This window comes from Dermacentor variabilis, chromosome 6 (genome assembly GCF_050947875.1).
Source record: "Dermacentor variabilis isolate Ectoservices chromosome 6, ASM5094787v1, whole genome shotgun sequence".
In the NCBI taxonomy this organism is placed as follows: domain Eukaryota; kingdom Metazoa; phylum Arthropoda; class Arachnida; order Ixodida; family Ixodidae; genus Dermacentor; species Dermacentor variabilis.
Window position 1 is genome coordinate 148,341,630 of NC_134573.1, and position 25,275 is coordinate 148,366,904.

General features: G+C 42.5%; 1 protein-coding gene across 1 annotated transcript; it reads left to right on the top strand.

Annotated features, from left to right (window-relative positions):
• The first annotated feature begins 1,512 nt into the window (after nt 1–1,512).
• On the top strand, nt 1,513–25,210 carry LOC142585445 (enoyl-[acyl-carrier-protein] reductase, mitochondrial). The gene is made up of 4 exons (XM_075696215.1): nt 1,513–1,854; nt 6,643–6,753; nt 9,143–9,417; nt 24,159–25,210. The coding sequence occupies exons 1-4, from the start codon at nt 1,519–1,521 to the stop codon at nt 24,568–24,570; spliced, it is 1,134 nt and encodes a 377-aa protein (XP_075552330.1). The 5' UTR covers nt 1,513–1,518; the 3' UTR covers nt 24,571–25,210.
• The last annotated feature ends 65 nt before the right edge of the window (nt 25,211–25,275 follow it).

The following is a 25,275-nucleotide window of genomic DNA, read 5'->3' on the forward strand; positions in this document are numbered from 1 at the left end:
GGTTTCAGAGGGAATAAAAAGTACGGTTGAGCCAGTAGGGACGTCACAAGAGAAAGATACCAGAGTAGATGAGAAAGGGGGTATCGCAGTGTCAGCAGCAACAACCACTTTTGCAGGCAGAGGCGGTGAGTCGACGAAAGCGGGGTCACACAACGGCGAAAACTCGACTTCGACGCGAGCACAGTCGATTACGGCATGGTGAGCGGAAAGGAAGTCCCAGACCAGTAATCGTGGGAGCACTGCAAAAATACAGCCAACTCGTCGACGGTGTACAAAACATCTTGAATAACGACGCGTGCTGTGCACTCCGCGAAATATCGGATTCGTTGTGAACTCGCAGTGCTCGATGTAAAGTCAAAAAGCGGAGTCATTACTGTTCAGAGTTCACGGGAAAGTTTCTCAGCCATTACAGACATCGCGGCTCTGGTGTCAACAAGGGCTAGAAGAGGCACACCTTCGACGCAGACGGCAACAACATTGGGAGGGTACAAACGAGGTCTTGAATAGTTAAAAAACTGCGCAGTTCTTGCCGCCGGAACTGCGGCTTCTAGTTTTACTCAGGGCCAGGCGCAGGGCGTCGCAGCATTGGTGAAATGGAACGGCGACGAGGTGAGGGCGACCGGCGTGCGTTGAAGGTTCGGCGACGCAATAAAGGTGCGTGTTGGCACGTAGGAGTTGGCGATGGGTACCGGCCGAGATGTGACTACGGCTTCGGCGTAGGTGCGCCAAGGCAGAGGCGTGACGACGGACCCCGCCTAGTTGAGCGGAGCAGTCACCGGTAGCGCAGGGGCTGCAGGTATAACCTCAGAAACTTGCTCGTGAATGACGTGCTGTATCGAGGCGGCATTGTGAATGGGGTAGTACCAAGGGTACAAGGCACAAGAGACAGCTGGCGCGCAACCAGTGGCGTAGCTAGGTCGTCTGGCACCCGGGGCCCATAGGTCTTCTGTCACCTCTCCCCCCCCCCCCCCCTCGTGTGTAGTCGAGAAAGGGGAGGATCAACAATTTCCGTGTGTCTTCAGACGTATATGGCACCCCCCTCCCCCCTACTGGCCCCTTGCACCCAAGGCGTGGGCCTTGGGTGCAATATATATATTGCACACACACACATATATATATATATATATATATATATATATATATATATATATATATATATATATCGGGCTGTCAACTTAGTACATAGCATAGCTGGTGCATGTTTCAACTGGTCTCGACTAGTGTCGTCTCTGAAACACCATTCTGGCAAATTCAAAAAACGCGCCAAACCAACTTTTTGAGTAGGTGTCGCCATCTATCGCAATTTTTTTGAACATTTTAAAACGCGCTATCACGGAATATTTGCTGTGGTTTCAACAACTACAGTATATAAATAAATTAACTTAACATTAGTAAATACATGATGAAACTAGTTCATTGTAGAACTTATTTTTTTAATGCAGTTTAACGCAGCGGTACCGTAATCACCGTAGCAGCGGGGTAAGGTGAATCAATCTGGCAACCGTAGTCAAAACAAACATGGCAGCGTCGATGAGGTGCGTGCGTTTTCTTGGGGTTGTTCTTGGATCTAGATCCCCGCTTTGCTCGTCCTACAAACCTTGTCATGCGATGAGTATTACGTGGTCAAGAAAGAACAGCTACGCCGTACAATTCAAGGAATTCGGAGATCCATGCAAAGTTTTGGAGCGTGTGGAAGACGCCGTCCCCGACACACTAGGTGCCGACGAAATCCTGGTTAAGATCTTAGCGGCTCCGATAAATCCTTCAGACATAAACACAATACAAGGGACCTACGGAATCAAGCCGAGCCTTCCTGCGAAAGCAGGACTGGAAGGTGTAGGGGAAGTCGTAAAGGTATGTGATACGCTTCTGTTCCATCTTGACTTGAATCTAGCTCGCTCCTCAGTCGAGATGGTTTGTTTCGCATCTTAATTAGAGTATTGATTTTTAATTTCTCTCAATTTTGTGACACCTCGAGGTACTAGGCATCTGCCAAGCGACTTTAACTTTATTTCCAGCTGGGCTTTCGTTACCATATGGCGACGGTAGTTCTGAATTATAGTTTGGTGTTCCGGCATTTCGCAGATTGTGCCAGTTCATGTTTTCAGTGAGATGTTGCGATACTAAACAGGCCTTCACGTAATGTACAGTTCACCCAATTGATAATTTATTTTATCGATACGGAGTACTAGCGGACACCCCTTAACGTGTGCGATTCGGACGTCCCATCATGGCGTTCGAATCGTGTGTAGCGGCAGGTGTTGCACACCTGCCTTCAATTAACAGCCGCCATATGTGAAACGAGAGACGAATGATGGGTCACGCTACCTCTGATTACAATGTGCCCCGCTAGCCTGCTCACTACCACTACCTTCCGGACACGGCTTCAGGGCTGAAGACTGGAGCTGGACGGAGCGAGCTAGAAACAGCTGGGGCAGCGGTAGGTACGAAGGCCACACTTGCTACGACAGGAAACTGCAATCTGATGGGAACGATGCAGCATTGTTTGTAGATTTGCTATGAACAAGTGCCGCACATTCACAGAAAAAAGAAAAATACAGCAAGAGCAAACGTTATACGCAAGTACAACTTAAAAGCGTAGCACATTTATTTCTCTGATCTTCTAGTTTAAGAAAAGAGAACTATAATGCAATGTAATCATGCATGTCACGTTACATTCAACATGCACGAAAATTGCGGGCAGTACGTAGTGAAATGTAATTATTGAACTTTTGTTAAAGTCGTTCTGTGAGAACTTGGAAGCATTTTTTTTTTCTCACTCATTTTGCCATATATTCTAATCCACTTTGCCTATGTGACAGACGTTGATGCAATATATTTTTAAAGCAAAGCTTTCTTTACCTTACTCCTCTCGGCTTGGCGTGGCTGCTGCTGCTGGTTCAGTCAGTATCTTGCTGTATATAACTATGAACGTTATATGCGTGTTGAATGCGAGCTCCAACTGGCCTTTATTAGTACTGAGCGCTGTGCAACATAGTGTAGTGAGCCCAACTCTGTTCTGCATAACATAAAAAAAATTACGCCCAAGACCTGTACGTATGATGTAAGCTCACATAGGTAGCTATAATTCACACATATCTGTTATTGAAGTTGTGTGTGATAGTGAATGAATTCTTTGACGTTTTCTTTATTTGTATATTTGGCCTAATCCATTCTTGGGCCACTGGATATGTGCCCATTCTCGGCCAATCTTTCAGAATGGGTATGTGCCACCGTGACACAAGTGGCCATGAACGTATCTACATATGTGTTGTGCTCGTCTCTGCTTACACCTCTCCTCACCTTTCTTACTCATACACGCATCAAAGATCACCTTTGCACTCGTGAGGTCAGTGTGCTGACATCTCACGGCATGCATTCACATAAACTAATGGGTGCGTTCCAGCATAACTTGCGAAAGATGTAATGCAGAAACATAAACACTGCACGAGATTACATGTTGCAGAGGGCAAAATTAAGACAGTTGAATATCTCCAAGATTTTATGAACTTATGTTCGCTGCATTTATACAAATATTGGATCAAGGATTGTGAAAATTTGTGTTTACAAAAAAGTTCCTTTGATTAGTGTATCACTGTACCCTTGGAAGTCTTTTGGTGGTGAAAGGATGTCAGAGAAGTATCTGCATCGAACAAGTTTGTTCGGACAAGTTCCTATTGCAGGCAAAATTGGAAACAGTAACATTGCTTAAAAAGTTCCTGTGATTTAAGAACAATGTGTTGCTTATCAGTCTCTGTTGATCCAAGTTTGTTGATGCTTGTATGCTCTGTTCAAAGGTAAATCATCATTTAAGTGCTTATGTATACCACAAGAGGGGGTAGCAGCCTCTTGTATGTATACCACAAGAGGCTTGTATACCACAAGAGGCTCAAGGCAAACTTCAAAATATAAGTTACATGTTATATCCTCCATTCCTGGTGCTGTCTGTGAGATTTATATTACTTTAATGTTCGCAGGCTGGCCAATATGCAGTTGTATACATTGCATTTAATTGTATAGCAGTTAATTGCCCACTTCAAATAGATTTAAATATACGTTGGATCTTTGTAATTGTTTCATTTCTTTATTCAAGGCAGAAAAGTGGCAAATGCATGCTCATCAGAAACGAATTTGCTAAAACCGCCTACGCCATTTGAAAACCAGATGGGTATTAGCACTATAGTACCTGTGGATGCTAAGCAGTTTGCAGCAATGACGTTTTAGGAGAGCAAGTTTGAATGAATTGTTAACTCTATCGGTTGATCCATGTATAGAAACAATGTTTTTTTCCTTTGCCTATAGTTCTGCGGCTTTTATCCGAATGATGGCACACATATAGAGCTACCATCACTGAGCAATGTACTTATCTTTGTAGAAGCACTGTGATGTTTTGGGACATGAGATTACGCTAAAGCAGTAGCAATGAACAGTGGTTGAATAAGGAAGGTCACTGTGGCCAACGTTTAGACAGATGGACTTGTCTTTGTCAGAGCAGCAACTACTGTCCTTGTGTCCTGTCAAAAGAGTACTAACACAAAGTATTTACTTCTTGACTTTTATGAGTACCTTTGCATCCACTAAACAGGACTGACCCGACGAGAACTATTATTTGAGAAGTAATCACTCATAGTGTCATTAATTATGACAAGCAGTGCTGCTCAGTGGTGATTGCGGCTGATATTTTCGTGATCAGAGCAACTGATCACGTGGATTCACAAACCAAGAATGCCAAGGAGCACAGCAGATCGGTCAGCTGGTTCACTTGCCAGCTGTCGAATTCATCTGATAGCCACGCACCTTTACACTGACTCATCGCCATCTGAATGATAATCACCTTCTTTGTCTTCATGAGCTGCGGCCAATAATTTCCTGCAAGCTGGCATCACCACTATTATAAATTTTAACAAACCATTTCCAATTCTTTCTACTGCTGAGCAGTGAATCAAAAAGTGATGGCACTGCAAGTAGCAGTGAAGGTGGACGTAAACGCATACATTGGCCATGTTCAGTTGTAAGCTGTATGACTCATTCTCTTGCTCTGAATTGCTTCAATTTTTTTTTCCATGCTCAGCATGCTTTTTTTATCAAAAAGCACTGGGTTCGGCTGGCAAGATGCAGCTGCAGAATGAGGCGAGAAAAAAACAGTTGCATCCCTGCACTGTTCACCGCTGCAAATGAACTTGACCTGACGCTGGAGCTTCATCTCGGGAAACAAATGAAAAACTTGTGTTTTTTTGCAGTGCCATTCCTTTGTATTAAGGGACAAAGTTTTACCATGTGCTGATGTCCCATGATTACGGCCTTCTTTTCAAGCAAAGAATTGTGCTAATTTATATAGATGATGTTGCGCACAGGAAAGTTAGGAGTCAGAAACAAGTAAAGCAGTGTGGTAGAGAAGCAGCCTTTTGTTCAGTATTGCTCTGCGAAGGCATCTTAGTCAATGCCACCCACCACAGTAGCTTAGTGTCTGTGGCGCTGCACTGCTGAGCTTGAGGTCGCAGGCTCCATCCTGGCTGTGGCTGTGGTCAAAATTAATCTGGTGTCTCCCCCGAAAGTGTGTCTCATAATCAGATTGTGGGTTTGGCACATAAAACTACCACAGAATTCACAGAGAAACTGGGAGCCATAACATGTCATGTCTATATCAGTGCTGTAATGGGCTGCAGTTTCAAGTTGTCTGCAATCTTGCATTTTGAGCTGAGAAAATAAAATACGTTCTCAGCAGCATTTGCCATTTTTACAAAGTGAGAAATATCAATGTGTGCAGATGAATTGGAATGACACAAACATCTCAGTTCGAGAGCTTAGTGTCAGTATGGCTTTAACAAAAAATGCTGCCATCTAGACAAATAGATGATAGAGATGTTTCTTAAAATTTTGTTGTATGGGAGGGGATAGAACATAAATTTTGGTGATAAACGACAGGTTAAATATTTCATGCAAGTAGTAGCACGTTGGGCATATTTCTGTGCACATTTTCCTGGAAGGTGTTTCTGCTTTTGGCCATTTTCAGACCTGATCTCAGTGATATTCTTACCCTATTATTTGCAGGTATAGTCGCAGGAGCTACTTGACTGTTTAGGAAATGCTCGGAAAGAAATGATGATAGTATTTTGCTTTGTAGTGTTTGTTTGTAGGTGTCATTCCCCTAATACAGGAGGCTGGCACCATAGTTTGCAGAGATAGGGGATGCATTTGTTTGCATTTTTGTCAGACAAAAGCATTTCGTTTCTTTTGAAGTAATATTTCTGTAACCTGAAATAAGTCTTCTGTAGAGAGATTTATGTTAATTTTGGCTCAAATGGAGCTTATCGAACAGTACAGGGGTGAGAAGATGTGCTCAACTATTTCTCTGTGCATGTTGTAAAGCACAAGTTCGGCAATGTAGCAATGATGCTATCTACGTTTCCACCATCACAACAATAACAGGTGTGCATAGTTCATTGGGAATCAGTTAATGTGCAAGTTGCCTAATTTACAGTCATACAAGTGTTGGGTTGCAGTTGAAGCTCAAATTCATTTTATTCATCTCAATGACATCCATCATTATTGTTATATACATAAATCGTCACATGAAGTTTCCATCACGTGATGTTATAAAAAGTATTGAAATGGAGGTATCCTCCTTTTTCCTCTTGCAAGGTTGGATCACATGTTAAAAACCTGGAAACAGGAAATTGGGTGCTTCTACCTGGTGATTCATGGGGGACATGGAGGAACTTTGGAAAAGGGGACCAGAAGAGGTTTCGAAAAGTGAGTATCCTTTGAACTTGCACATGGAAGAATACATGTTGAAACTTAAGAGGCAACTCACTTGGCACACTGATGCAATGAAACTTGCTTGTCGAGCTGCAGCAGCTTAATACCAGTCACTCTGAATAAGAAAAATGCATGTGAGGAACGCAAGTTAATGTATAGAAATTTAATACAGGAAACAAAGCTGAGAGAAATTTGTGTTAGAAATGTCATCTGGTGCATATAGGTTTGTATTTGGGTAGTGGGGACTCCCAGTTCACATTTTACTTGTTCGTTGTCATTTCGGTGCAGTCTATGGCATAATTATCTATTTAAGTGCAAATTGTGCAATGCACAGTTCTTGCTTCCTAATATAACTATAAAAATAGGCTAAATGGTACATACCAAAGAGAAAATGTGTGTTGTGTGCCGAAAATCTCTACACTTCCTAAAGAAATATTTTCACAGGATGGCACACAGCGCTGGAGCAATGATCATGGTCTAGCTGGATAGCTTTTCGGGAGCACAGTAGGACACAAGGGTTCTGTAGTTATGGTTCACAATATACGCCCCCCATGGCTGCATAGACGAAGCTCAGTTTGAAGGCTAATCAAGCTAAATTGCTCAGTGCAGAACTTCTGTCCAAGCTTATGCTGAAGTACTTCTGTATGAGTGGGTGGGCTGGCTACATACTGATTTCAATTTTCAGCTATGGCAGCTGCCTTTCAGTGCAGTTAAATGCAAAAATATTTGTGTACTGTGCTTTGGGTGCCTGTTAAAGAAACGCAGCTGCTCAACATTAATCTGGAGTCCCCCACTATGGCACTCTTCATAATCAATTCGTTGTTTTGACATGTTACACCCCAGGATTTTTAATGAAACCAAATGCTAGCCTGACAGTGATGTAAAAGTTAGTATAGGCCAAGCAGCGTGCAAAAATACTGGGAAAAAAATAAAAGGAACAGGTCAGGTCTCTTCTTTGTTAGTGTTGTTTGCACACTGCTTAGCCTCTAGTACTGTACTTAGAAATAGACCAACTAACCCAAGCCAAAATTTTCATGCACGAGTTGTTAGCAAGCGACAGGAACTGCTTCTTGCTAGTAATACTACATAAAATGTGAGGTTTACAGCAAATAATATTGTGTGAGCTCTCCTTGTCAGTTCTTCATGGCATTTTTGAATCTGCAAGTTCTTTTAAGAACACAGGCAGGAGCTATATCATCGGTCTATCGCATTCATGAATATGTCTTTTAGTGGATGTTGATTGACTCACACCGATGGGTAGAATGCCTGTTGCTCTGGTAAAGTGTCATGCCAGACACTACATCACACTAAAGTGAAAGTATCCTTAAAAGTGACCGTCCCAGAATACAGCCTCTGATAACATTAGTCTTAGCGTGAATGGTATGCATATAGGTCCTTAGTCTTTTGTATAGTTTGCTTATGAGAAGCATTTAACCCTATGATGGATATAGCAAGAACAGGAATTGCCATATGTGTAAAGCATTACAAGTGCGTTTATGATGAGGAGGCATACACAAAAACTGGAATAAGAAACCTGAGAAACATATCCTATAGGAGGAAAAAGGGAAACTTGTATGTCCCGTTATCCACATAGACCATTTCTTTAATCAAATTAGACGTTTTTCCCTGTTTCCGATATCTACCTCATTATTGATGCCTGTCACATGAGCAGAAGCAGTTTATGTGCTCCAGTGCACTGTGCAAGCAACCAATGCATGCTTTACATGCTTCCGTTGAGTTTATTGAGCTCATATTGTACCAGTGTTGTTTCTCAATGCTTCCCAGCATTACAGAAGTTTAGAAAAATATGGATGCTTGTTGGAGCGCCTCAAAGGCTACATGTATTTCTCATGGTGCCGTGATGTGTTGATGGCGCTAATACTAAGCGGCTGGTTTATCATTAGTAGGAGCAGATACCGTAAATTGCGATGCCTAAAATCATAAATGTTTAAAATACTCTCAGCTCTCATGAATACATGTCTTCAAACATCTTCAGTCAATGCACATGGGGGAAAATGGGCTTCAACATTTCCTGTACTTTTACTGTAATGCAAGAAAATTTTTGCCTAAAGAAAGGCTTCGTTTTCTTTGTGGCTTAAAAAAAAAAGCAAATAAAACAACAAAACATTTTGAGAGAAGTGCAGAAATGTAGCCACACGCAAATGTTGAATAATAGTAGCTATATTTCATTGCTACAGTGCATTGAAATTGCCCTGAAAAGTCAGATCAACTCGTCCCACTAGCCATCGAAGAGCCCACTACAGCTGCACTGATTTATGCATTGTGCTTTCTCTTCGTTTTGAATTGTTGATGTTTTGGGATGGTGTCACTTAGTTGTAGACCCCTATTCTAATCCTTTTTGTTATGGCACCAAATATTTCAGATTTCTAACAAGCTAGACATAGTGACAGCAGCGACAATGACAGTGAATACACCGACAGCCTACCGCATGCTCTACGACTTTGTGACAATGATGCCAGGTGACACATTCATCCAGAATGGTGCCAACAGTGGTGTTGGACAAGCAGCTATCCAGATAGGCAAGAGTATGGGCCTGAACTCCATCAACATTGTACGTGACCGCCCCAATTTACAAGAGCTCAAGGATAAACTAAAGTCTCTTGGAGCTGATTATGTGGTTACTGAAGAGGAGCTGAGGTGAGGGACACTTCCTAAAATTTAATTTTGTTGTTACCTTTGCGATAACAGTGCATCTGCTGATTTGCAACACTGCTAAGATAAGTTTTATGAGTTCATAGCAAGTGGTCTAGTTCACTATATTCTCTCAATATATTCTATTTAACTTTAAACAGTCGCTCTAGCTGAGTGAAATTTGTACATTATCAGCTATATGATAGCATTTGCAATAATTGCAGTCTTGTAATGGGACACAAGATCAATTTTGCACAATGAATAAAATGCTTAGGCATACTCTTTTCCCAATCTTTAACCTAGTATGCACATATTGTGTGCAAGAAACCTAATTGAATCAACGGTGTTCTTTGTCGAAATAGGACTGCACTTCTACCACCAGCAAAGATTGGAATTTACAATGCAATCATTTCAACGATTATTGACTACTGCTTATCTGTATGGGGGAAAATTTGTTATGAAGGTAGCTTGCATAGTAATCGCACGTCTTGAGAGCAAATTCTGAATGTAAGGAAGCTGTGGCCTCCCTCTTCATGCTATTGCAATGAGCAGAGCGGTAATACAGTATGCCCTTCTGATCTCCTAGGCATAAATACTGACAGCTGTGCACATTCTGGAATACAATATTTAAGCTCAAAAACTGCCAGAGCACTCTGGAATGGCTATTCGTTATAGTTCTTTGCCATAGCCAACACTTTGATGGTGACTTAAAACAATCGGAGATTGTTCATGTATTTAAAAAGCTTTGAAGCCCGTTCATAAGAGACACATTCCACGTCTTTGATTAATTTGGCCATGAGAGTAAATTGCTGAGCTTGAATTATGCATTGCATGTTAAACCATATGCATCACAGAGCAGGCTAGCAAAATTTGAGTGTATTTGGTGTGGTAGAAAATGTGTATTTTAATCTTTTTTATATCACTGCTGTGCCATACAGCAGTCTGGGAACATTGAGTGGGAATGAAAAGCAATTGCACTCCCAGGAACGGCTCCGTCAGAGTAATAGAAGCCGATCTCAACGGCCGTACTTTTGTGTACTGCATGCACTGAAGCAATTGCAAGAACTGAAAATACGTCATCGCTGGAATGCATTGTTGTCTTTAGATGTGCATCTCAGCAGTCTGTTCTGGCTTTTCACCAGCCAAGTGAGACGATTGCGGGTGCAATGTCATGGCGATGTCGTTGCTGTTCCGTTGGTTGCCACAATATGGGGAGTGAAATGTCCAATCTGGTCTTGAACTGTTTTGGTGCAGACAACATAACGGAGGCCCCACATTTCCCTATGTCATGCAGCCCTTCCCACATGGTGTTCAGTCAGTGGAAGGGACTTATGGGCTCTGATTACAGATAAAAATTTCTGGTTCAAATTTATGCATGTCAAGTTTTCTTATGTGTTTTATAACCATATTGGGCTGTCTACTCTCTAATAATGATGAACTGAAGATAGTTGAATGACCGTGTCATGACCCTTATAAAGGTCACCTCCTGCAATTGTTTTATTTCAGCGAATGTGAATAAATTTTACTGGGTACATTTATCTGCACACTTCCGTCGTATCCTGAAAAAAAAGCAGGTTTGAAAGTTGTTCATATTTTTTACTAAAGAATTTTGTTAATTCCTTCAAACCGCCTTGCTTGCCTGCTCCACATCTACTGGCTACATTGTGTTATGATGTGAAGGGTGGCATATACAAAGCATGCTGAGAATTAATGGCAGACAACAGCATCGAGGAGGCGGCGTTCATTCTTGTGTTTGGCACGAGAAATTGCTGTAGAGAGAAGTAGCTGTCATGAGAAGTTGCATTCTGTGTGGATGGGCAGGTGATGGCTGGCAAGTAATGTTACGTTGTTGGCTTCACGAACTTCACTATTGCCACCTGCACATACAGTTTGAGCCATTGTCAATCGTGCTCAGCCGAGGTTAGGCTTATCGCAGTCGTCGAGTTCGTGCAGTCGGACCTGATCGATTTACCTTAAGGTAATTAAGCCATTTGGATTAAAAAGACTGCTTTTGTGGTTCAGTTTTGACCATATAGTTTTGAAATAGTCTATTCTTCACAAAAGGTTCATAGCAAGAAGTGAGGACATGGCACACTGTTAACATCGGTAGATTGCCGTTCTCTTAGGCTGCCAGTCATTCTCGGCGGCACTTCCATAAATCAAATATGTGACTACACACAAGGGTATTTTTTTACGCATTGTTATGCTAACTTATTATTTAGCTTCTGAGATGCACTGTTTGCCTCTTATTCGAAATGGGCAACAAACTGAGGTCCCTGTAATAAAGCAGCGTAAACAATCGCCTGATTCAGCTTTCAACGGCGTCAGTGGCTGCATCGGCATTTCCGCAAGAAAACAAAATATTCTCTAAACAAAGTCTCAATCTATGTCTACTTTGCGGAGCACATGAATTGTCTGCATGAAAAGAGTACAAAGAGTCATTAATAGGCAGCATAACATATACCGTATTTACTCGCACAATGATTGCACTCGCGTAATTATCGCACCTCTGAGTTTTGTCGTCAAAATTAGATTTTTAAAAAATTTCCCGTGTAATGAACGCACCCCGAACTTGCCGCAGCAATATGTCGTGTGCCAAGTCTAGCGAATAATGATCGCGTTTACCATCTGTCGAATGCTACGCGAACGACTCTTCAAGACAAACCAAGTGGTCTGCACGCACCAAACATTGGTTAAGTAGATGCCCCATTTCATTACTTTCATCACTTGCCGCACTTCCACGACGAAATGAGGTACAACCAAACTCTCCTTTATTATGTTTAGGCTTTGTAATGGTTGTGGTCAACTACAACAAAAAAGGCGCCTTTCGATTCTTGTCATCTGCACTCGTGGGCACGCAACAAATCGTGAGCGGCAACGATAGTAGCCACATTTACACTATGTTAGAAGTATACCCTATTCATACGCCGACGCTTGTAACACAGCTAAGATAGTTGTTCACCCTTAGCAGAAACATGCTGCGTTAGGTTAGTAGTGAAAACAGATGCCGCAGTTTCCACAGCGTGCCGGCCATGTGTTTCTGTCACTGGCAGCTAAGCGCGCCCATCTGTTTCTGTTCCCGCAAAGTGGACATGGCTACATTATTGCCACAAACTTGCTGATATTAACGTTATTATTCATTACTGATATGGAAGAAACTGTTTCAATGCACATAACGTACTCACGAGAAGAAAAGAAACTCTTGTTTGGCACGTGCGGCTTGCTCCGCCGGCCGCCATTCTTGCTTTGGTGTCGTGCACTACATACAGCGGCAGCCACCTATTTGTTGACCTGTTGTCATCCTGCAGCAAAACGGGATGAAAAAAAATTTTTTTTTTCGCGGGAAATTTAATACACGTAGTGATCGCACCCCTGAATTTGCGTCAATTTTTTTAAAGAAAAAAGTGCGACCATTATGCGAGTAAATACGGTATACTACGGTCCCCTGCTCTCTGTTTTTGAAGGTGTCCAGTCGCTCATATCAGCATGACTCAGAGTGATGCTATAGAGCTTTCCTGCACGAAATCTGCATGTTTTTCTATATTCTGACATTATTTGATGTCACTGATGTGTGACTTGCATATATTTCATGCGAATAACGAGCGGTCACTGTACCATGCCAACGTAAACAATTGCACCGGTGAGTGCTTTGTACACTCAGTGGCATTCTTCTGGGAAATTATGCGCTCTATAAATCGACATACAAATGCGGAGAGCCATTACATCTTATAGAGAATATGCGAAACACTTTCCTAAAAAGGGGTAAAACACCTCACATAGCAAGCAGTACGTAGATCAGTGGTTAGGGCTACCCATTCTAGGGCTACCCATGTTGCAGCACAATATGTTGTGCTGGGCAGTTTGAATGTGAAGGGCAGTTTATGGATATTGAATTTGTCGGATTCATAGCTGTCACTATTTGAAAGCTCCAAGAGTTGGGGCAGCTAGTATCGTCACCTGAATACATTGGCCAATGCTCTGGCGAGGTCGCTAATCAACTGAGCATCTGCTCCGTGCTTGTGGGGCCAACATGCCTTGCACGCTTTCCCCACTGGTCTGCCTTTTGTGCCGTCACATGAAGATGTTTGCTTGGCTGCTCCGTTAGGTCTCAGTTTTGTTTTTGTGCTTTTTTGCTTATTCAAAAATATTTTTGAATTTACAGAGCAATCTTATTATCAGACACATGACAAGGGGGTCTCGGCAACCTAAAAATGCCAATACCTTGCTTGACATGGTCAAGAAATCGTTGTAATTGCTCTTTAAAGGGGCTGTTAGGCTCCTTTACTATTTTTCTTTAGCGTTCCTTTAACCATTTCACGTAGCAGTTACATGAGCAGGTAAGAGACTTTGGAGTGGTCTTTTGGCCTTTCTAAACTGCCTGTCCACCGCTTGAGAAAGTGCTGTGCTAACAGAATCCTCAGAACAGTGAAGGTATTTATACCGTACAAAGCCTACCAGGCTGTTCATTATTTTGTGTTTTTTCTAGTTTACTGTGAAACATTTAATCACTGTGTAAGTGCCATTTTTATCAAACAGAATTCTTACAGTACTGAAGTTTTCAAACATACTAAATATATTCACCATTTCTTGTTCCTTACCATGAGGCACAATAACTTCGACCACTCCTAGTTCAGAACTTGCAGTGAATGGCAACCATGCCTGTGTGCCTACATTTTTCTACCATTACTTCCAAAATATGTACGTAAATGGCCCTGATATCTGATGCTGCATTATTTGCATTCCACTTTCTGTGCAGACTAGCTCAAATATTGCACAGGAAGTCTACCAACAGGAAAAGCCGGGAATTCTCGGGGATTTTGAATAGTCTGGAAATACTCGGGGAAAACTCGGGGAATTTGGGCTTCTGTCATGGAAAATGAGCAGTAATTTTGTTGAAAGGGAACGAAAGTCGCGGTAATGCTGGCTCGAGTAAGAAAGAGAAATCATATCGAATCCTCTTTGACGCCGTGTCCACCGCCGGAATAGTTGCCAGTGTACAGTCAACGACCGACTTTTCGGACGCCGGATAATTCGGACGGCTTCGCGGCACCACTACGTCCCCCGTAGAGTCGTATAAAAACGTCTGAAATTTCGGACGCGAGAGCCCCTCACCGTCCGATTTTCCGGACTTTTTGCCGTGACCGCAGGCTCGGAACGGCATTAATTAAAGCCACCACACTGGCACCATTTTGATTACCTTGCCGCCTCGAACCGGCGCTCTAACACGCAGATTCGCTGGCAGCCGCAGCTGCCATCGCGGCAACGTTAGCCCTAGTTGCTTCAACGTTCGCTATTAAACTTCTTTTCGTTATGTGCCGTGTTTGTCATTAAAAGAATTCGCCGCTGTTAGCAGTGGCACCGACTCTGCCTTTGTTGTTCTCGCGCTTCGTAGCTCGAAAAACACGACGCGTTGATAATGCCGGTTCCCGAAAGTCGGCTTCGCCTTTATGCAGCATTGTTACGTGAAGAAGCATACGCGACTGTATTGCGGTGAAGCATGACAAGCGTGTGAAGGGGCAGTTGTCACGGGTGATAGTATAGATTCTTTAATTATGCACGCGTGCACCCGCCATCTCCTGTCACAGTACAAGCATCGATATGCCTAATAATTGTTCTGGCAGGCCTTCAGAGTTTTTTCGGATGTGCCTTTGGCGATTTGAGCCCCTAAGGGCAGTAAAAGACATGCATTCATCTTGTCGAACTGCCTTATTTCTCGAGCGTTTTCGCGACCCCTAGGAAGTCTGGAAAATCGGATGTTGTCTGTAAAACTGACTAAGAGGATGCTTCAAATGGTCCGTGGGGCGAACGCATGGTGCAAAGAGGATGAGAACAGAAACGATTTACGCACTGAGAAATGAATGGGGAAAGAAGCGTGCCATCACTTCTTTGAAGGAGCTTAAAGAGACACTAAAGGGAAAAATGATTTCTTCTGCATCAGTAAATTACCGTTCTACAACACCAAAAACACCACTCTTACAACGATAAGGCGTTTGGTAAGCCACAAAAAGCGCAAGAACGAAATACGGGTGACGACGCCTACTTAAGTTCCCGCACCCGGGGGCTGTGACGTCTTAGATTTTGATGGCATCTTCTAGGGCCTACTAAATATATATAGCAGTACAGATTGACTACATTGTGTTCTAAAGAAACCAAATATTAAACATGGCAAGTTTCGGAAACCTTTATTCAGCCAATGCGGCCCAAATGCGAAAACATACTTTGGAATCCCTGACGTCGCGCTGACGTACCGGTGCTGGGGTTTCGGCGCGAAACTCAAATACTGATATTTGGACCTTCATTTTCTCATCTAATAATCAAACTATTTCTTTAAAATGACTGCCTGCAGGGTTCTCGAACAATGCTTCATTAGTCTAAACTGATTTATTGTTTTGCTTTAGTGTCCCTTTAAGCTCAAGAAACAAAGTGTTGACTGATGCTGAGATGCAGGTGTCCCTCATTCGAACCAAAATAAACTCTTTAAAGCAGGGAAACTCAATACTGAGGTGTTGTGCACGGGCTGAGGGTATGTCAGGACAGTTGAGGTTGACCTTCCAGCTGCTGAAATAGAATCACACTTATGGCAAAGCTTGGGTCTCATACCAATGAGCTTGGTATCAGTTGGTAGCAATAGCTCATATTCAAAAATATTTGCTTCTGTATTCATCTCCTTTTTATTTGTATATAGAGAATGTTTGATTCGATTTGCAATGGGTTGGGTTTACCATTTTTCTCAAAGATATTTTATTTGCTGTGCATTTTACTAACCCTGCCCTTCTGTTTTCTTGTTGAAGAAAATAAACACTACTCCTTACTATTTCGACTGGGTTAAGTCATTTTTTTTTGTTTTTAACGTGCTTACTAGGGCGTGACAGCATTGGGCAACATAGTGCCAACCCGTCTTGATATAACATGGAAGTTATGTGTCACCCAAGGAATTTTGCAAAGGCACTCGGAAAACCTGGAAAACTCAGGGAATTTGGAAATGTCAACTTGGCAGGCACGCTGTTGCAATTTGGTTGATAGCTCGGCAATTCATGTATCCAGCTCTCAGCTGCATTTGGGCATTGTGGCCAGGTTGTTAAACCTGCTGCTGCCAGTGAGAAAAGGTTTTTCATTTATTATGGAATTTGGTGAACATAACTTCCATTGGATCTCAAATACCTTTTGGATTCCTGGCTCAATGAATGAAATTCCTATCAGAATGCAAGCAAGCTTTTTTCGGTACCCAGTGTCTTTTCATTCAATTGGAAATATATAGCCGTTAGATTTCAATCTTCTTTCATTGGATCGGGGATTCTATCTCAAAAATTCCCTGCAGCTCTTTTTCAACATAGTAATTAAACGTGCATATTCAGTAAGCAATGCTCGCTTGAACATCTGAGCCCACTATTCCTGTACCCATAGAAGGAAGCCTATGGTCTCATTGGAAAGACTGTCTGCTGTTTCCTGTCGATAAACTTCCAGAAAATCCGGTAACTTTTCCTTGTGTGTTCCTTCACATGCTTAGTTACTATGTTTGTTGGCCAGATGCTTTGAAATGCCATGACTAACCAGCACTTACAGCAGAATCAAATGAACAAGAACAGAAATCTCATCAGTCATGGTTTGGTGGTGCCATCTGGTGGCTGAGGATGACACCACTGTGCCTATACTCATGCCTCCAAGACTGGGTACTGTGCGAGTGAGTTGCATTACACAATCTTGTGCTGACATAAAAGCTTGGTATGACAATGGGCAAGTTTCATTCCTTATGGGCATGATGGCACTGCGTTGAGCTCAGTTAAAGTGACAAAAAGAAGAAAGTTGTGAACGTATTGTAGAGGCAGTGTGTGGTTGCTGATAGTGGTGTTCATACAAAGCAGGTCCAAACATTTTTTATTAATAACCAACATATTGCAGACTCATAAGTCTTCATAAAGTAGCAACGGTTTATTTCCTAGCAGTACAAAAGTCGTGTATGCAGGTTAGCACCATGCAACAGACTGTTCAGGCACCAGAAAGTGCACAACAGTGTGCGTCAGCCAGGGGGAAGCCGCTCCCCGCTATGGAGCAATGTTATACACAACCTGTGCTGTCCAGTATCCCACTCCCGCTCAACAAGCAGGCGCCAACACGGTAGTGCATCTTCCTGGACAGCTTAACAACGTCAGTTGCACGACTTTGTTGTTTGGTCCTTTTGCATCCATTTCTTTAACAGCATATATATATACATACTGATATATCACGTCTCCCCTTATCGGTGAAGACTGGGTGTCTGTAATAGTCGGGTGGCTTGATTGGGTGACCACTACAAGTCAAATGTGTTTGTGATGCCATGGTGTCACCTGCTGTTCTGGTTGCCTGTGCATGAAGGCTCGGTACACCTCTTGGTGGCTCTTGTACTGCCTCTCCGAAGTCTGTGGCACCGGCTGCATTGTATGCGCATGTTACTTTCTGTTTGCACTTTAGAATTTCCACATGCGATGGTGCAGTTCCTCCATGATTTTGGTCTCCTATGTGTTTGTGCTGCTTTGCAGAAGGTGCAGGCCAGAGGTGTAGAAAATCCTCATTGCTGATCACCGAATTAAATGCTCTGGAATCTATCTCCATCAGCAGTGGCTGCCATGTCAGTTTGATCATGATCGGCATTCACGAATGCCCATTCACACTCTTCATGGTGAAGAGATCTCCCACTGAGTCGATCTGATACATCAGTTGGTGATTCCCATGTTGTTGAGGTGCTGTGGATGCACATGTTTGCTGTTGTTTAGCTGCAGCGTTCCATTCCTTTAATTTACAGAAGCAAGTTGTGCCAATGTGGCCTGTTTTGAAGCAGTACGCGCACTTCGATGATTTTCCCTTGTAATTGTCCAGTGAATGCATTCCGGCACATAGGAAACACCATTTGTTGCTCACATTTGTCATGCAATCAGATTACTCTTAGATTCAAATTAAGTCAATCTGTCACCACATAAGCTATTATATATAGTAAAGTGAAACCTCGCTAAACCGTATTTGGCCGGAGCTCGGAAAAAGTGCGCACTAAACAGTAGTACTGCTTAACCAAAATAGCCTGTGATCGCTGACTTACCTGTCAAAAACGGAACTCAGAGAGAGTGCGATGAAAGAGGGAAAAAAACATGCAGTATTTATTCACTTTGATCGACAAAAGTAATATTTTCGCTTGATGCCACAGCGGCCTAACAGCGACGACCGCAGTCTTAAACTTACTGAAGCTGCGAGCCAGCTTTTCAGCCAGCCCCTCTTATCGACAAACACTCGCATGGCAGATTCCTCGTTGGCATTGCATATTCTCCATGCATGGGTGCGGTGGCACTGCAGATGTCGCGGGACACATTTTTTATTGCGGGGTGCTGCTCTCGTTGTGATGATTGCATTCTTGATGCTGATGTAACGTGCAGCTTCTGCCACTGTCGGGCCTGAATTACCTGTGCTGTCTCTTTCCGCATCGTCCTCATCACTGTTGCTAGGTGACACTCTGGCAACAACAGAGACAACGATGGCGAAATGTCGAACCTTGTAGCCAACATCTCTTCGCGGTTGCAGCAGTGCTGCCGAGGAACCGCTGCTTTGCATTCCTAATGCCACACACCATAGTCAACAGTAGATCCCTGTCGTGTGCCAGCGCCAACTTCGTGTCACTTTCGATAGCATGAACAAAGTCTTAATTTTTCTTCTGTTCCGAGCACCTGACATCTTTTTTATCCGAGCTTCGGCATGACACGAGCCCTTTTTTGTACGACGCCACAACGCTCTTTGGCACAGCGCCGAAATGATGTTGATGTGGCTTCATGCGCAAATGCACAGGGCGCTTGGAGGCTGTTCTGGTCCATGGTTCCAATCTCTGAGGCTTGTTGTTCTGCCGGGCGACCTGATGGAGACGACGCACCACTGTGTTTGCGCGATGAAAAATGGAAACACTACATGTTCCAATACGTACGCAATAAGCTGGTACGGTTTATGCGGATACACAACACATTATGTCCAATGGCTGCTGAGTCGAGGATTTGACTTTACTACTTTTAAAATGAAACTACTGTTTAAGCGGGTACGGTTTAACGAGGTTTTACTGTAGCTGATATGGCTGCCTGTCCAACAGTGCCTACCCCTGTCATGAGTGTCCCCCGTGGTTTCTCTTTATGTGCTGTGGTAGGAGGGAACATTGCTCAGCCAAGTAACTGAATCGTCTCCTTGTATGCCCTGAATGACGTGTCTGGCAAATGTGACTCGCACTGTCCTCGAAATGAACATTGCTAATGCTTGGAGACAAGTGGAATATCATTGAAGAAGCAGAGAAATGGCATGGAGCCACGGAAGCCAGCATCGTCAACGACCTGCAGATTCCAGAATTGTCATTGAAGCCATTCTTGCGAAGAAGGTTGCCGTGGTGACCGAGCAAAGTAATTCCCATATGCAATGCGCACAGAGTGAACAGTGGTAAAAGCAGCCCATATGGAAAGAACAAAAGGATAGGCTAAGATTGAACTGATTAGCCACCAGAAAGCTTGCTGATCGTATTGGCTATGCCTGCCCACACATGCAGTCTGGAGCTTTTTGTCGACAGTGGAACACACAATCTTCTCAAGCATTCATTGATGGGCTTCAGTTTAGGGCAAGTCGTCGTGGAAGATGGTACGTGCGTAATCAAAGAGACGTTGCTTCATGCCGATGCTGCTGCCACCTTGCACAAGTAAAACGATGCCACCTTGCACGAGGAAGATGATGCCACAGATGCTTCTTGCCTTTGTTTGCAGATCAGCTACTGAGCATTGACTGCATTTGGAGATTCATCTGTGGAGACAGTGTCATAGCAGACCTTGTTCCGGATGTTGCTGTGCTCTGAAGAAAGCTCTTGCTGCATGTCTCAAAGAAGGTCTAGCAGAAATTGATGGATATTTTGTGTGTGTTTAGGCCAAAAAAGAACACTTTAGCATGCTGGCAAGCACACATCAGGGCATACAGTATGCTAAATCCCTCCAATAAAGTGTGGGTTGCACCAGCACTGCAGTATTTTTTTTTACATTTACTATTTTGACCCTTTTGGTTTCTGAGTTTTGCAGTGTTAGCTTGTAGTTTAAATTGAAGCTCCCTGCAACTGTGTCATGTGAAACCTTGTGTTATAAACGTACACAATTATTGTTGTTCAGATTATACCACTCCTGAATTATAGAATGTTGTCGCGTGGTCCAAAGGAAGTCGTGTAGTCAGGGTTCTGCTTAAGTCTATAGGGAAGAGGGTCAGAATAATTCTGCGGCTTGGGAGCTGTGGTTGTTGTGCAGAGACAGCAGTTCTTGGGAAAATGCGTGGAAGGGATAACTTTTCACTATTTTCTAGTCGCCGAACAAGGATGCCTCGCCTTTAGAAAGCCTACAGATTTGTTCTTTAGATTTAGGCTATGCAATTTATTATCTGGCCAGTCTCACCTTGTTTGCATTCCTTTTGAATGATATGCTGCGTTGTACTTATTCTCTTAGTTTCCTCAATGGGCATAGCACTCTACGAATATTTGGGGGTGTGCCGTTCCTTTGTTTTATTACTTTCATTGCCTTGGTGCAGCAGACATTGTCATCTTTCAGCTTCTTTCTTTTTGACAAGCTCAGTTGACTGGACGTCCAGTGGTTAATGTCAACAACGGTTTCATCTTAGCTTGTTCATGATTACTATAGCCTGAAGCCTAAGTTTAGAGGCGAAAAAAAATAATGCACTATCACACATGACCGTCATGTTTCCATACTATATAAAATAATATAAATAAGCCTTTCTTTTATGAAGTGGACTCCATACAACCTTCATATTTTACTTACTTGAGAAATAAGCAAGTATTTTATATTTGAAAGTCTTTTTTTTTCTAGAACATCTGTATTCTATTTCATAAGAAAATTTTGCTGTTGGTACACTTCTACTTCTCTGGTGTTTCAACCACTTGCACATATCACTACCTTGTTATGCAAATGCAACTGGTATTTTGGGATTTGCTCTTGCGCAGACACAACAGAGATGACAAAAATATTATGCATTAAAGCAGACTGGTTTTGTAAGACATTTCAGCTCGGGAACAAGGTACAGTTAAACCTCGATATAGAAAACTTCAATAGGACTAAATTCTTGATATAACGAAGTATTTAACTTTTCATAACATTTTGTCAACAGAACACCATGTATTTAGAACCTCAATATAACGAAGTGTGTATGCGATTTCAATATAACGAAATTTCACTGCCGCCACAAAGGAATTGCTGAGACAATAAATGGAAACTTCCGCGAACGCAGATGGTCAAATGATTGACTTACAAGCGGCTGCTTGCAAACGCACCTCTCTAATAGCGCGCCGCACGACTGCCTAAATGGAGCTGCAGGATGTCCTGTATAAAGTCTAAGTGCGGTAAGATCCCATCGCACCCTGCGTACTGTGTGCTTTAGTTGCGAGTGAAAGTGTGCGAGAGTGAGGCAAGAAAGTTGACGGCTTCACGAGTGACGCCTTCCCGCGCGAGCAAAGAGAAAGAGGGGGAGGGGAGTGAGCTCGCGGTAATGCGATCAAGAGCGCGCGAGGGGCGGACTGGGAGGTAAGTTGGCGTGCATCTCTGCTGTGGCTTCAGATGGCTGTAAGTGCGGCTGAGCGCATATGTGGCAGCGCACCCTGCTTTAGAGGTAATCTATCGCATGTGCAAAGTGTGGGTGTGCCGAGTCGTTGTGGTACCATGAAAGCTGTCTTCCCCCTTGTTTAGTATCCTAGGTTGCGTAATCTCGAGTTTCGGTGACCACTCGGAGCGAGAGGCACACGAAGCATTCGCTCCCCGCTGCTGGCGCCTTTCCTGATAGCGTCGTCCCAGTGCGGGTGACACTATCAGCCGCGGGGGCGGAGTGCAGACGAGAGCAGGGCTGGGCTTCGCTTAGTTCTTACTGCCGATGTGAAGATATCGTCGAGGTATGTGGCAGAAAACCGTATCATTCGTCGCCAACTCCCAAATTATTAAAACAATTTTTTCTCTCATTCAAACTTGCTTTTCTTTTTCGATCGCCCGATAATTCGGAAAATTCTAAGGCGCCTTTCCGTGTAAGAAGAATCAATCGGCAACTGTGCTTATTTGCATAAAGGGTAGAATTTTTATACAACGAAATTTCGATACAACAAAGCAAATTCCTGATTTCACCGCCTTTGTTATATCAAGGTTTAACTGCATTTTGTTCCTCTGGTGGCAAGTAATAATGGTTGCACTTTGCCAAAACCAATGACGTCTGAGCTCATGTTGTGTAGCTTATTGCAGACAACGATGTCCCATAATCTCGGAGGTTGTGCAAAACTCTAATGCCTGCAGTGATTTGATAGGGAATTGTGAAGTTGCAAAGTGCTTGATAAAAGTGGAATGTCAGTGCATCATATATTGTAGTGTGAGAGAGTAGACATCTGCTCTAAGACAGCCTTTCAATAAGCTGTTTGTTTTGTTTTTATTCTACTGTCACCAGCACTAATGCATGAGAAAGTTATAATTCCTGTATGGTATTTACGCCACCTTTTACCTGCTGCAGTAGCCAGGGCATTGTCTTGATGAGCTCAAGGTCGTGGGCTAAATCTTGTCTGCGGTGGCTGCATTCTGATGGGGGGGGAGGCGAAATGTGAACATGTTGTTGTACTTGGCTTCGGGTGCACATATAAGAACCCAAGGTAGTCAAAATTAATCACCCGCTACAGCAAGGCTAATAATCAGATTGCAGTTTTGGCACGTAAAATCCTAGAATCACATTTTTGTCTACACCACCAATTGGATTATTAAAATTATAATTGACCTCTCACAAATTCTTATTGTTTTTCTCTGGATGACCCTTGAAATACCACTCATGATTGATCGGGCATAGAACTATTTCATGCTTAAAGATTAATATTGAAAACTCGGCATACAGTTCATTAGGTACATGAGAACAAATGTTGTTAGCTACTGGATACCTGTGTTACTCAGACGCTCTTTGCTGGCTATAGAATTCACAATATTTGAAAGTCAATAGTGTTATTCAACTCAAAGAAGTTGTGCTATGATTACACAGCATGGCCATCTGGTTTTGGTGAACTGTATTGTAAATCTCACTCACATGGCGCCATAGTGCCAGTGTAAAACTACTGTCCTTGAAAGGGCACACATGTGAGTAAAATAATCTTTAGAAGAGGCCTTTCTCATTGCAACAAAGTGCTTTTAATGTTCATAGAAGTGATTTCTTTAGAAATGTTTTTCTTTTTCTTTTATCTCCACATTTAGAACTTAGGGCTGATCTGTTTAGCCACTTTGGCAACATTGTAGTTACAGTGTAGTATGTTGTAATGAGGACATCTCACTCTTTCTTGATTGAGTACCTTGTGCTACACGCTGACAAATATTTTGGTGCTAGCTTAATTGTAACAACTTGTTTATGATGTGTTAACATTAAATGAATTGTATATGGCAGTGTGCAATGGTGCTGCTCAAAGGCTTTCGAGACCTCGACGCAGTTTCGCATCACCCTATTGATGCATTAGACTTTATTAGCTTCACATGCAACGTAACTGCCAGTTTAGTGCTTTAGACTGTTTACAAGTCATTTGTTCAAAGGCCTTTAAAATGGCTGCGTGACATGGGTTTAACATTTCACACCTTTTACTGTTATCAGCTTATAAAAAAGATGCTTTTGAAGCCACTTGTTTACGTATTTATAGTAATTTTAATTAAATTCGTGCTTATTTCCTTTACTCCCAAACCCCTTGCCTTTGTGTTATAAAGGACACCTGTGATGAAAGAAATTTTTGCCGTTGTGCCACCTCCGAAGCTGGCCCTCAACTGCATCGGGGGTAAGAATGCAACTGACATGATGCGCCACCTAATGAAAGGTAGCACCATGGTCACCTATGGTGGGATGTCACGGCAACCCGTCATAGTGTCAACAGCGGCTCTCATCTTCCAAGACATTAAAGTGGTTGGCTTTTGGAGAACAATGTGGGCCAAGGAGCATGGTAACACCAAACTCGATGATGATATGTATGATTACCTGACCAAGATTTCTATGGAAGGAAAGCTGCAGCCGCCTGCAAATAACTTGGTTCCTTTCGAAAATTATGAAGATGCTGTAAGAATGTCCATGGAATCATTTGCTGGGGCCAAACAGGTCCTGGTTATGGATGAAAGGTTTGCATAAGGGTTAGGTGGAGTATGGGGCAAGAAAAAGCATTTGACAGACTTATTCTGTGTCCAAGGCCAAGATGCAAGCATCATGTTTGTTAGCATTCGTGAATACTTATGTCACTGTTGTTTCTTCACAGTGCACTCCTCTTTCCCTTATTTTTTTTTTTTTTTTGCTGGTGAGCGGTTGTCTGATGTGTAACAAGAAGCAAATATTTATTTTTGGTTTCCACCTTCACAGCTTTATATGCACAAAAACTTTGTGGTTAGCAAGTGTTAATGGGAAACTAAATACATAAGGGAGTTGCTCAGGTACTATACTCATTCCCACATATTGTGTGGATACGTTCCATTACAAAGTCTCGCAAACAGTGACTTTGCTTTCATTTAGTCATGCTAGTCTTATAGATGTGAAATGCACTACTCTTGGTTCTTGTGGCATTGAAATCTTTTTGACTTTAAAGACGAAATAGCGTGTTGTTTTAGTCAGTGGCACCTACTTAATACTTCATGTTATGTTTAAGGGAAATCTGTTTGTCTCAATCTTATAGGGAAAGCTTTTTTGTTCATTGTATCTAAACATGACATGCATGCAAAAATGTTTTTACAGCTTGAGTCATATATATATATATATATATATATGTATATATATATATATATATATATATATATATATATATATATATATATATATATATATATATATATATATATATATATA